This window comes from Echiichthys vipera, assembly GCF_963691815.1.
Source record: "Echiichthys vipera genome assembly, chromosome: 7".
In the NCBI taxonomy this organism is placed as follows: domain Eukaryota; kingdom Metazoa; phylum Chordata; class Actinopteri; order Perciformes; family Trachinidae; genus Echiichthys; species Echiichthys vipera.
The window spans coordinates 2,168,847-2,183,066 of record NC_139832.1 but is presented as its reverse complement, the minus strand read 5'-3'; the positions used below and the strand labels follow the sequence as shown (position 1 = coordinate 2,183,066).

The following is a 14,220-nucleotide window of genomic DNA, read 5'->3' as shown; positions in this document are numbered from 1 at the left end:
CCCCCGGCTTTGATGGCTTCATCTAAAGAGTCGAAGCGGTGCGGCTCGTAGCTGTAGATCTGCATCTGTGGGAGGAAACGGACACGCGTTACGTCCAGTTACAACACAGGTGGAAGACAAGGAAAGACTCTCTCAACATGGAAGTTAGAGACTGGAGTGTGTGTGAACATTGACCAAACAATGAACTGTTGTACTTTACTACTATTAAAGTAAAAAGCATAATCTTCTTCTAACAGAATCGGTTTTATTGGCCAAGTATATGAACACATACACACACATACACATACATAGGAGCTTGACTCTGCAACAAGGTTGGAGTTATAAAGTCAAAATACGAAGAAGGAGTGACGTTGTGGTGGGATCATAACGCTGCATTTTAGGAGAGAGTCTTTCCGTAGACCTCGGAGTTTTTGTGCGTCTTGTCGACTGTTTTTGAATCTTTTCATCGACCAAATCTGCAGTAAACACTCCACCTCCGCATCACACCAACGTGAACCTTTCACCGCCATTGTTTTAAATGTCCGCGCATGGTCCCTCCTTCTTTTTTCTACGTCCCAACAGGCGCACATAAATTACGTCAGAGCCGCCGTAGGCCTCGTGCTCGTACATGTGCAGACGTGCTTTACTAAAGCCCACCTCTCTCAGACGGGCCGTGGACGGCAAGCTGGCTGCAGTTATGCGCGCAGCGGTTGCACTCACACTGGTCAAACGCACTAGGCTTTACCCACAAAACCTGTTTTGGCCCGGTGCGGAAGGACAGTGTGAGTGCGCCCTGAAAGCGTCTTGAGTAGTCAGAAGACGAGAAAGGCGCTTTATAAGACCAGGTCCATTTACTAATACCAAATGGTTCTGGCTCCAGTGTGTTTAATTCTTTTAAATCAGCTGCTGATGGAGAACAAACAGGATGTTTTGATCGTCTCACCTCCAGGGGGAACTTGACTCCGTCCAGACTGTGTTCGGAGCCCTCTGAGGAGGCGTTGCAGCGCCCCCAGTGGAAGGTGATGCGTCCGACCTTGAACTGTGACCTGAGACCTCCTCCGCTGACGTAGAACTCTCCGTCCACATCCACGGCCACTGCAAACACAAGAGACAAGAAGAGATGAACGTGTGACTCTGAATGTGCCGTTTATTCATGTGTTTCAGTAAAAAACACACTTTATATCCGTGCGTAACCTCGTCACGCTCTAAAGTCTCGGCCCTAAACGTAATTACAGTTCTTGTATTTTACATTTTTGAGCTGGAATGAAAATAGATCTTTTATGTTGTACGTGGATTTTGCACCAATATGACAAACCAATAAACAAATAACTTTATTAATGTATATTAATTATATTATGTTATATATTATTTATATTTATTACATTTTAATACATTAATTATACAGTTTATTACGTTGACAAGCAACTTTAAATGAACACTGAGAAAATAAACAATAAATAAATAAATATAAAATAGATACATGATAATAAATACAATAGAATAAAATAGATTAGAAATACATTATTGAACCCCGGGGAGAAATTTAGTAAGTTGTTAATAAGTTAGAAATACTGAATAATCTCATCTCATCTCATCTTCAGCCTCTTATCCTGGATCAGGTCGCGGGGGCAGCAGCTCCAGCAGGGGACCCCAAACTTCCCTTTCCCGGGCCACATTAACCAGCTCTAACTGGGGGATCCTGAGGCGTTCCCAGGCCAGTGTGGAGATCTAATCTCTGCACCTGGTCCTGGGTCTTCCCCGAGGCCTCCTCCCAGCTGGACGTGCCTGGAACACCTCCCTAGGGAGGCGCCCAGGGTTCATCCTTACCAGATGATCCTGAACCACCTCAACTGGCTCCTTTCAACGCAAAGGAGCAGCGGCTCTACTCCGAGTTCCTCACGGATGCTGAACTTCTCCCCCTCTCTCTAAGGGAGACTCCAGCCCCCCTCCTGAGGAAACACATTTCACACGCTTGGACCTGGACCTGGTTCTTTGGGTCCTGACCCAGCTTTCATGACCACAGGTGAGGGTAGGAACCAGGACTGAGGGTAGATCCAGAGCTTTGCCTTCCTCAGCTCTCTTTTGGTCACAACGGTGCGGTAGAGCGACTGCAGCTCCGCCCCCGCTGCTCCGATTCTCCGGCCAAACTCACGCTCCATCATCCCCTCACTCGTGAACAAGACCCCGAGGTACTTGAACTCCTTCACTTGGGGTCAGGACTCATTCCCTACCTGGAGTAAACAATACTGACACTGACAGGTCAATATTTCCACTGACGGATAAATCGTTGTGGATCTGCTGTGAAGACGACACATCCTGAACGCTCACTGATGTTGTTAGAGACGTTTGTGTATTTGTGTTGATTTAATTTTGTTAATTTCCTGCACCCCCACAGTAGGTGGTGCTCTGTGGGGGTGCAGGAAGTATTAAATAGAGCAGGTTTGCTCAGCAGGTGAGCTGCTGACAGGAAGAGAAAAACACTTTTTTGAGCGTCATCGTCGTCGTCGTCATCGTCATCGTCGTCGCCTTTGTTCATGCACTGAGGCAAATATGTGAACCTTTTGTTGTTTTATGTTAAGAACAAGTTTCTACAGATGTAATGGATTATAAATGTACGGAAGATCAAAAGGTGGGACACACACACACACACGCACACACTAACACACACACACTAACACCTTTATTGTCCCGTCAAACAATGACTCAATCAACAGGAGGATCTTCTTCAGGCTGGTCTTTGTTGGACCTGACAAAAGCTTCCCTTCAGGCTCAAAAACGTTCTTTGATGGTCTAATAAAAGCTGCAGCATGACTCAGCCCTTTCATCTCCTGTACTTTAACGTACATCTCGTACCACCACCCCGAAACAGACAGAGCGAGCGATGTGACTTGTTGTCTTGCACGGACGAAACACGGTCAAGCTCTGCACGCCTTGTTTTTAATTCTCGCCCGTCGCTTTGATCTGACGCTGGTTGAGGATCCTTCACGTCCTCTGTGTCTCGTTTGTTTCTATTATGTTTTTGTTTTTTTAACCCTGTGGAAAATCTCATTTCCCCTCGAGGCGGGGTAAATATTGACTCGACGTGTCGCTGATTCCCTCCTGTTGAAAAGTTTGTTTGCTCGTATCAAAAAAGGCACGATGGGATCCATCCTGCTCCGAGCGTCGCCTCTCTTTCTAAAAGAGTATGGTATGGGTATGGGCGCCCTCCCACTGTGCCTCCGTCCCGTGCCCCGTGCTTTAGGGTCCTTGTCCCCCCCTCCAGGCCCGTTTGTACTCACACTACCTGGGCCTCGGAGAATGCTTCTTGCTGCCTATACGTCATCACGCCGTAACACGTCACACGCATTGATGACGTCATGGCGATGCGTGGCTTTGTTTCCAGATCTTTCCGTAGACCTCGGAGTTTTTGTGCGTCTTGTCGACTGTTTTTGAATCTTTTCATCGACCAAATCTGCAGTAAACACTCCCCCTCCGCATCACATCAACGTGAACCTTTCACCGCCATTGTTTGAAATGTCCGCGCATGGTCCCTCCTTCTTTTTTCTACGTCCCAACAGGCGCACAGGAAATGACCTCAGAACCGCCGTAGGCCTCGTGCTCGTACACGTGCAAACGTGCTTTACAAAAGCCCACCTCTCCCAAACGGGCCGTGGGCGGCAAGCGGGCTGCTCCTAGACGCGGTACGGTTGCACTCACACTGGTCAAAGGAACCAGACTTTAGCCGTGAAACGTCCTGGGGCACGGTACGGATGGACAGTGTGATTGCGCCCTATGGATGGCTCGTCTGGGCCTCGAACATATGCTTGGCCCATCTGTGTGCTGATAAAAACAGGATTAAGTATTGTTGGCCTGACGGCGGCGGCGAAAGGTTCACGTTGGTGTGATGCGGAGGTGGAGTGTTTACTGCAGATTTGGTCGATGAAAAGATTCAAAAACAGTCGACAAGACGCACAAAAACTCCGAGGTCTACGGAAAGATCTGGAAACAAAGCCACGCATCGCCATGACGTCATCAATGCGTGTGACGTGTTACGGCGTGATGACGTATAGGCAGCAAGAAGCTTTAATAATAGTGTAGCTCTCGTCTCGATCTTACCCGTCTTGCCATCGTTCTTGATGGTCGTGCGGTCGGTCGTCAGCCTCTCCCAGCCGTCGAACCTCAGTTTCTGGTACTGCAGCTTCACCTGTGCCAGGTTCTCCTCGATGTTGATGGGAGACTGCTTGGCATTGCTGCAGGACGGGAACTTCTTGGCCCAGTTGTCCTGATTTAGAGTTCCTGGAGAGCAGACAGAAACACAAGTGTTGGGGTAAAGCCGTAAAGCTGATGGGAAGCTCCCACAAGCAGCAATGGGCTCCTTCCTTTGGGATTGACTTTGGTAATCCACTGTAATGGACTTTACTATGAGAGGAGCTGGTGCAGGGGCCAGTAGGTAAGTCTTTAAAACACTCTTTTAATAAACTCTGGCTTCACTAACTACGCTGTTGCTGCTTTGTTGTGTGTGTAGGGACTCTTCTCATGCTGCTGCAGAGGTTTGCTGTTATTTTCAGCAGCATTAGTGGTTAAAAAAGACCTTTGAATGCCTTCAAGCTAATCACTGTTAGCCACGTCCGGCTGTTAGCGACTCTCTGTTAATAGTTGTTACATGAAAAAAACGGTCTCGATGGCTTATTTGATGTTTGTAAGTGCAGAAAAGGACCATGGGATAATTTTACACTTTCATTGCTTGCAAACAAACCGCCATTAAAGTTCACTCTGAAGTTTCCGTCCGTGGTCATGAGTTTCTTAACCTTCGGTGACCCTTGACCTCATTTTTAGGTCTCAAACTTCTCACAACCCTAACGATCCCAAAGCTGTCAGGTTGTGCTGGTCGGTAAAGAGTAATTACAGTATTCCCTCTTTCAAGAGCACGGAGGAAACCCCAAATGTATCACACATGGGAAAAATTGTATTGACCAGAACCTCCTGCTGAATTGTTTGGTCTCTGTAATTCATAAATAAGTCAAAGAGTTCGGTCTAGGCCTACTTCTACTACATCACCTCTGTTCCTTCTTTGCTCCGGACGTAGTTTTGAGAGTAATAAAAACGTGGATTACAGATATATATGTACAAACAGTGGCTGAGGAGGACAGTAAACACCATTTAAATCTGTTTGAATCACACGTGTTACAGCTGTTGGACTGGAGGACAATCAGAACTGGGTCTGTAGTGTCGCTGTAAATCGCCCAGGTCAACACTGTTTCAAACACACACGCTGGAGGGGGACATCTCTGACATGTACGAGTGCACCGGGGTCGGTCATGGCACGATCTGTGGCGTGCATGTGCAGCTGGCTACAGCTACACCACTTGGCACACTAGCAGACTTGTTGCGTATTGGTTCTTGTCCACCTCAGATCGTGGTGGACTGGTTTGTCCAAGTGGTGAAGCCGCAGCTAGTGTTCAAACATGGCCGACCTTCTGCACATGCGCTCCTCAGATCGTGCATTGACAGTGCCTTCATCCTTCTCTGTCACATGGTCCTAATCACTCTGTACGCTAAGTTAGGACGTACTCACACTGTCCGGGCCAAAACCGATTTTTCAGCTAAAGCCTAGTACCTTTAAGCAGTGAGTGCACCCGTTCCGCGCATAACTGCGGCCAGCGGGCTGTCCACGGCCCGCTTGAAAAGAGGTGGGCTTTAGCGGAGCCGTTTGCACATGTACGAGCACGAGCGTGCACACGTGTACGAGCACGAGCACGAGCCCTACGGCGGTAGTGTTATGTCCGCCTGTTCGGACATAGAAAATAGAACGATGGACCATGCACGGACATTTAACAACAACAATGGCGGTGAAAGGTTCACGTTGGTGTGATGCGGAGGTGGAGTGTTTGTACTGTAGATTTGGTCGGATGAAAATATTCAAAAACAGTCGACAAGACGCACAAAAACTCCGAGGTCTACGGAAAGATTTGTAAACAAAGCCACGCACACGCGATCAATGCGTGTGACGTGTTACAGCGTGATGTCGTATGGACAGCAAGAAGCATTGGCCTAGGCCAAGGTAGTGTGAGTACAAACTGGGCTGGGGCGCGGGGGGGAGAGGGAGGGGGTACAGGTACCCTAAAGCCCGGGTCGCGGTATGGAAGGACAGTGTGAGTACGCCCTGAGAAAACTATAGCCAAGGCAACAATTTCACTTCCCTTCTTGAATCCTTCTTGCACTTTGTTGATTGATGTTGTCCCATGTCACTCATGTCGTTGTGTATTCCATCTCTTTTAATTATTAGCTCTTTGTCATCGTGTGTGTCATTATTGTGCATTTTACTGTTGTTTTTGCTGCTGACTGTGCTGCAAATCTCCCTCCTGGGACAATAAAGATCTCTTGACTTGACTCCAACTGAAACTGTAACAGGAGGATCACTAAACCTACAGCATTTAACAGCACAGGTGTTGATGATATTTCCCTGTCATTAGTTGGACTAACAGATCCAGTGCAGCAATGAGCACTTACAGGTGTGCCGCTCGGGGAGAGCTAGCTATGAGCTAATGAGCTAATAACCACCAGCTGCTCTGCTGCACTCTGGCTTTAATATCAGCTCACAGTGTTTCCTCTCATGCAGCTCTCGAGGTCAAAGTCCAAGGTTTTTCAATGTTGGAGCAGACGTTTCTCAACGACAGCCCGCAGCGTTCTGCTAACAACCGCTGTTCAAAGAAAGAGTTCAGACTCAGGTTTCCTCTTTTTCAAACACCAAGACCACGCTGAAATGATGGATGACATTAATACAGTATGGGAAGTGTTACGGCCAGGAATACAAACCATCATTCACTAACAGCTGCCCCTTAAAACCTGAGCCAAACAGATTTAGTCCAGCAGCTCACAGTCACAGCGACCTGATCTACAGCCTCAAGCTTTTAGTTTCGCTTTTATTGCAAAACGGATCTGAGCAGCATGTGAGGTTCAGCTGCAGCGCGTTGGTCGACTCCGCGTGGATTTGTTCACATCTGCTCAGAGTTACTGTCCCCAGTCAGCGGACCACAAACACCTCCGAGGCTGACGGCAGGTAATGTTCCACTAATAACAAGAGTAATTACTGAGTCTGAGTAAAAAGGTCTCATGTGAACACCTCGATCAGAAGAGACTTCCCCTGTTTAACGATGGCAGGAAAAGTAGCCTACGTGATGCTGAGGGGGTCCTCCCTATGGACCCTTTTCCCCGAAAACCCTACGTTCCTATGATTTACTTCTGCATTTTATAAGGGTTAGAGGTTACGGTAAGGGTCAGGGTTAGGGTCAGGGTTAGGGGGTAGTCTTAGGGTTAGAGGTTACGGTTAGGGTCAGGGTTAGGGGGTAGTCTTAGGGTTAGAGGTTACTGTTAGGGTCAGGGTTAGGGTCAGGGTTAGGGGATAGTCTTACGGTTAGAGGTTACTGTTAGGGTCAGGGTTAGGGGGTAGTCTTAGGGTTAGAGGTTACTGTTAGGGTCAGGGTTAGGGGGTAGTCTTAGGGTTAGAGGTTACTGTTAGGGTCAGGGTTAGGGGGTAGTCCTAGGGTTAGAGGTTACGGTTAGGGTCAGGGTTAGGGGGTAGTCTTAGGGTTAGAGGTTACTGTTAGGGTCAGGGTTAGGGGGTAGTATTAGGGTTAGAGGTTACTGTTAGGGTCAGGGTTAGGGGGTAGTCTTAGGGTTAGAGGTTACTGTTAGGGTCAGGGTTAGGGGGTAGTCTTAGGGTTAGAGGTTACGGTTAGGGTCAGGGTTAGGGGGTAGTCTTAGGGTTAGAGGTTACTGTTAGGGTCAGGGTTAGGGGGTAGTCTTAGGGTTAGAGGTTACTGTTAGGGTCAGGGTTAGGGGGTAGTCTTAGGGTTAGAGGTTACGGTTAGGGTCAGGGTTAGGGGGTAATCTTAGGGTTAGAGGTTACGGTTAGGATCAGGGTTAGGGGGTAGTCTTAGGGTTAGAGGTTACGGTGTGTGTCAGGGTTAGGGGGTAGTCTTAGGGTTAGAGGTTACTGTTAGGGTCAGGGTTAGGGGGTAGTCTTAGGGTTAGAGGTTACGGTTAGGGTCAGGGTTAGGGGGTAGTCTTAGGGTTAGAGGTTACGGTTAGGGTCAGGGTTAGGGGGTAGTCTTAGGGTTAGAGGTTACTGTTAGGGTCAGGGTTAGGGGGTAGTCTTAGGGTTAGAGGTTACTGTTAGGGTCAGGGTTAGGGGGTAGTCTTAGGGTTAGAGGTTACTGTTAGGGTCAGGGTTAGGCGGTAGTCTTAGGGTTAGAGGTTACTGTTAGGGTCAGGGTTAGGGGGTAGTCTTAGGGTTAGAGGTTACTGTTAGGGTCAGGGTTAGGCGGTAGTCTTAGGGTTAGAGGTTACTGTTAGGGTCAGGGTTAGGGGGTAGTCTTAGGGTTAGAGGTTACTGTTAGGGTCAGGGTTAGGGGGTAGTCTTAGGGTTAGAGGTTACGGTTAGGGTCAGGGTTAGGGGGTAGTCTTAGGGTTGGAGGTTACTGTTAGGGTCAGGGCTAGGGGGTAGTCTTAGGGTTAGAGGTTACTGTTAGGGTCAGGGTTAGGGGGTAGTCTTACGGTTAGAGGTTACCGTTAGGGTCAGGGTTAGGGGGTAGTCTTAGGATTAGAGGTTACTGTTAGGGTCAGGGTTAGGGGGTAGTCTTAGGGTTAGAGGTTACTGTTAGGGTCAGGGTTAGGGGGTAGTCTTAGGGTTAGAGGTTACGGTTAGGGTCAGGGTTAGGGGGTAGTCTTAGGGTTAGAGGTTACTGTTAGGGTCAGGGTTAAGGGGTAGTCTTAGGGTTAGAGGTTACTGTTAGGGTTAGGGTTAGGGGGTAGTCTTAGGGTTAGAGGTTACTGTTAGGGTCAGGGTTAGGGGGTAGTCTTAGGGTTAGAGGTTACTGTTAGGGTCAGGGTTAGGAGGTAGTCTTAGGGTTAGAGGTTACTGTTAGGGTCAGGGTTAGGGGGTAGTCTTAGGGTTAGAGGTTACTGTTAGGGTCAGGGTTAGGGGGTAGTCTTAGGGTTAGAGGTTACGGTTAGGGTCAGGGTTAGGGGGTAGTCTTAGGGTTGGAGGTTACTGTTAGGGTCAGGGCTAGGGGGTAGTCTTAGGGTTAGAGGTTACTGTTAGGGTCAGGGTTAGGGGGTAGTCTTACGGTTAGAGGTTACCGTTAGGGTCAGGGTTAGGGGGTAGTCTTAGGATTAGAGGTTACTGTTAGGGTCAGGGTTAGGGGGTAGTCTTAGGGTTAGAGGTTACTGTTAGGGTCAGGGTTAGGGGGTAGTCTTAGGGTTAGAGGTTACGGTTAGGGTCAGGGTTAGGGGGTAGTCTTAGGGTTAGAGGTTACGGTTAGGGTCAGGGTTAGGGGGTAGTCTTAGGGTTAGAGGTTACGGTTAGGGTCAGGGTTAGGGGGTAGTCTTAGGGTTAGAGGTTACTGTTAGGGTCAGGGTTAGGGGGTAGTCTTAGGGTTAGAGGTTACTGTAAAGGGTCAGGGTTAGGGGGTAGTCTTAGGGTTAGAGGTTACTGTAAAGGGTCAGGGTTAGGGGGTAGTCTTAGGGTTAGAGGTTACGGTTAGGGTCAGGGTTAGGGGGTAGTCTTAGGGTTAGAGGTTACTGTTAGGGTCAGGGTTAGGGGGTAGTCTTAGGGTTAGAGGTTACGGTTAGGGTCAGGGTTAGGGTCAGGGTTAGGGGGTAGTCTTAGGGTTAGAGGTTACTGTTAGGGTCAGGGTTAGGGGGTAGTCTTAGGGTTAGAGGTTACTGTTAGGGTCAGGGTTAGGGGGTAGTCTTAGGGTTAGAGGTTACTGTTAGGGTCAGGGTTAGGGGGTAGTCTTAGGGTTAGAGGTTACTGTTAGGGTCAGGGTTAGGGGGTAGTCTTAGGGTTAGAGGTTACTGTTAGGGCCAGGAAGGTATGCTCCCATGCGGAGATTGCTGCTTCATGAGAAAGAAAAGCAGAAACACCAATAATGTTCTCAGGACTCATTGTGGGTCCATCTTGAAAATCGTAGGTTATCAAAAGGCGGAACCAGTTACTGAATAACTCAATGTAAAGTTGAAATTAGCTCAACGCCATACAAACAACACGCCCTGAAGCTGCTTACTCCCTGCTTCAACAACAGTAGATGCTAGTTAGCACCCACTGGATGTATCGTCGCCATCCCTGCTACTACTGCGCAGGCGCCAACACTCGACGCCGTTCGACAGCTTCCACAGACAGTTACGGATTGTAGCGTCACTTTTGATCGTGAGGAAATGACAGTAAATAAAATATAAAACCAGAAATGACACAATCCAACATGTTCATGTGATCTGAAATGACAACAACAGGTGTTACTGCAGTGTTTATATGTTGTGTTGTTGTTTTTTAAGATTATTTTTTGGCCTTTTATCATAAAGGACAGACAGGAAAGGGGTTGATAGAGAGATAGTGGGAGACGTGCAGCAAAGGGCGGCAGGTTGGAGTCGAACCCACAGCCGCTGCCTCGAGGACCTTCAGCCTCTTTACATGGGGCGACTGCTCTGACCACTGTGCCACCGACCGCCACTTATGTTGTGTTTTAACCACTAATAGTAATAATGCCTTAATCAATGGGTGAGGTCACGGTGGCTACCGCCATCTTTGTTATCAGTGAGATTGGAAACCACAAACGAAATGACAGCACTTTGTGTTTGCATGAAGACTTAAATAATCACATAACTAGAGATCTTTGGCTCTCTTATAAGAACTAAAAAATGCCCACACTTAAGACTTTCTTTGGCTGAAAATAATCTCAGGAGCGAAGTCACCGCCTGCTGCCGTGTTTTTTTTATTGACGTAATAAAAAAACAACATGCTGCTGCACCTGCGTCTGCAGAGACTGTTGCTAACACACAGCCTAGCGTGCAGCGACACCCCGTTTATTATTAAAAAAAGATAAGGATGCCTTAATTATGGGTTATGATAACGCTGATTGAGTGTGAATTGAGTCCAAAGTAGCTTTAACTTTATTCAAGATCAATAATCGTCCTCGAACTGCAGCTGATGATATGCATCATTATTATTATGTATTATTCTGCTATTTTTTAATGTCGACCTCATGTTGCAGTAAAAAAAGCCTCTCTCAGACAACATAACTTGAATAAATGAATCAGTTATTAAATGCACCACCAGTAATCTTGCTTCACCAAAGTTAAACAGTTCTTTGAATCATAAAAAATCAAATCTGAATAAAAAAAATTCAGATTCCTTCGACGGAAAACGACGCAGATGTTCAGCGTGATGAGCTGCCTCAGTAATGCTGCAGATGTTTGCAGCCGTTTCACTCCTAAGGTGCTAATTACGTGTTGTCGTGTTGTTTCAGCCAGATGTCTTCCTGTCAGCAGGTATGTCACATGACTCTCTGTCCTCGCCTCTGATTGGCTGTTCAGAGCTTCTTCCACCAGAGGACAAAAGAGCCTGAACCAGGTCAGACAGGCTTCTGGGTCAGGCTCTGCTATTAGCATGTCAATAGAGAACACACACACACACACACACACACACGCACGCACACGCACAGACACACAGACGCACACGTACACACTCACGCACACACACAGGCAGGCAGACACACACACACGCACGCACGCACGCACGCACCCACGCACGCACCCACGCATGCACGCACACACACACACGCACACACACACACACACACACACGACCTTAAACCGCAGGGTGACACTCGTAGCAGTGAAGATTACATAGAAAAAACAAGACGATAAAACAATAAAAAGCTGTTTTTGGATGAAAATGTTTCTCTAATGAATAAGTCGTGACATTTACATCAAATTAAAAAAACATTTTTTTAACAAACCTAACCCACAGGCAGAGGAGTGTGGTTCAATTCCCACTTTTACGATTTCCCGCGGTCAAATTCTGGTCGGTTACGGTTTGTTTTCTAATCCTAACCAAGTGTTTTTTCCATGCCTAAGTATAACCGTCGTCATTTGTTGGCTAAAATCATCGTTATGCTAGCAAAAATCTTTATTTTTTGTGTGTCGTTGCGGTTGCTCAAATTTTACCCTCCAATTTGACCCTGCGGTTTCTTGGTACGAATTTCTGTGCGTAACTTTAGGCAAGAGTTGCTATGAATGTATTTGTGAGAACACGGTGGATATTCACATATCTTATGAGCCTCATATCTGCGTGAAAGTGTCGGTTAAACTGCTACATAGCTGCTTTTTTTATCCTTTTCCCTTTTCTCTCCATGCGTGATGGTGCGGTTCTTGGCAGTGACGCAAAGCCAGTCTGGAGAAACGGACAATGACAAGGACCTCAGACCAAAAACAACATTTTATTTTCCTGTTTTGAGGGTTTTTTGGCTCCATTTAGTTTGTCTTCATTTGTGTATTTGCCCCATTTTATTCTGTATTAACTAACAACCTGTTGGGGCGACAGCAGCTCAGTCAGTAAGGACCTGACCTGGAAGGTTGCCGGTTCAAGTTCCCCATATGGACCAAGTGTTGTTACAGGAGATTGATGTGATCATCTCACGCTCAGAGAAGCAAATGAGTGTTTTCACGAATACTGAACTATTCCTAAAAAATAAAAAGCAAAGCAGCGTCAGGCAGGTGAGGAATGAAGCTCCATATGAACTGCACATTATTCCATCTTGTCTCAATGCGTTGGTGAGTGACCAGGAAAGGGTTTAGGGTGTGTGCAAAATTCAAAAGCCAGGGAGAAATGATCAAGGTGGGCATTAAAACTACTGCTGAAAAGATCGCACTGTGGGAAAGGCATAAAAAAGGCATTCAAAGAGAGTGATAAGGGTCTCGATATGGAGCCGCTCTCATAGTTTAATCTACTTTCTTCTTTATAGTATTTTTTAAAAGGATCGTAAAGGTAAATCCTCCTCTCGTACTCCAAATATTTACGTTTACTTTCCCCTTAAGTAGCTTTAAAGTTAGAGTTGATTTCCACATTATGTCGATCCAACACAAACAGGAACATTATTCTGTTTGACTTCAAATAAAGTTCTGTCAGTTTGAACAAAGTTTGGATGAACATGAGGAAAGATGGAGCCAGTCTTTCGTTCGAACTGAAACACGATACATGACTAAAGAAGTTTGTCGACACCTGAATATTCAGCTCCACCCTGCTGCAGGAATTTCTACAGGGTTTAGGGGCTCATTTGCATATTGATGACATCATCTTGTTAATTATTATAATGATGCTAAGAGAGAGAGAGCGAGAGGTCAAAGGTCACAGACAGTTTATAACAACCAAACCCCCACCACAGCAACTTCCTGTTTGATCCAATCAGGAAGCTCCGTCAGCGTCAGTTCTCTGAGTGTCCACTAGGGGCAGGTTTCATAACAGAGCAGTTTCTCATTGAGCCCCATGTTAAACAGGCCGTTTACACAGCATCATTAAACCTGTTTAAGGACAAAAGAACATTCTAGTCTGTGTGTTTAGATCATATCTCCATGACAACACTGAGGGGGAGGTTAAAGTTCATGAATAATTAGGGGTGTGGCCTCTTGAGTGACAGCTAGCCTCTGACCCTCACTTCTCCTCGGAGGCTAGTTGTCAGGTTGTCAGGATTAGCATCATTAGCATGCTAACTCGGTCACCTTGACCTTGACTGTGGTCATTCGTGTGGTGGTGTTTCCATCAGTGACAAGATGTACGATGACGACTGTACAAACTGATGGTTTAAGAACACACCGTGTTAACTTTAGCTTTGTTATGCTAATTAAATAGCCGCACTTGCACCATGACTTGCAGTACAGCCTGCTATCTATGACACATACACTAGATGCTAATCTGTAGCAGCGGCAGGATTCGGGCCGTGAGGGTCTGTGTTTTACATCTATGAGCGTTGGACTGTGTTGACGATCAGTTTAGATCATGGATCATAAACGCTGCCTGCACTCGACTCGCTAAACCGGGGGCGAAAAATGTTTTTTCCTGCAGAGAGTTTGTGTGAAAAAGCTGGAAGCAGAAATGCGTAAAAAGATTTTTGCAACAACATATTTTACAAGACACGTCCAAACCTGAGACTCCTGGTTTTTGACAGATGCAGCAGACAGAGCAGATTTTTAGCATATCATCATGATCACACCATGAAAATGATACGCTTAAGTGTGTGTAAATCCCTGATAGGCCAGACGTGATTGTTTTTATACGTTAAGTAGGAAGTAGAAAAAAAATAATTAATAGAGAAATCTGTTAGAGTCGCTACAACACCGGCAGTGGCTGGTAGTGGCTAACAGTGATTAGCTCGGGGCAGCACGGTGAAGGCATTGAAAGGTCTTTTTTAACCACTAATGCTGCTG

General features: G+C 46.7%; 1 protein-coding gene across 1 annotated transcript in view; it reads right to left on the bottom strand.

Annotated features, from left to right (window-relative positions):
* The window catches only part of ptprz1a (protein tyrosine phosphatase receptor type Z1a), a 106,115-nt gene that overhangs the window by 61,142 nt on the left and 30,753 nt on the right, over positions 1 to 14,220 (bottom strand). The window contains exons 3-5 of the mRNA XM_083917164.1: positions 4,075 to 4,254; positions 923 to 1,074; positions 1 to 65 (exon numbers count right to left, since the gene is read on the bottom strand). The exon at positions 1 to 65 is cut by the window's left edge and continues 31 nt beyond it. Coding sequence (XP_083773290.1) covers positions 1 to 65; positions 923 to 1,074; positions 4,075 to 4,254 — 397 coding nt within the window. The remainder of the gene's footprint in view (positions 66 to 922; positions 1,075 to 4,074; positions 4,255 to 14,220) is intronic.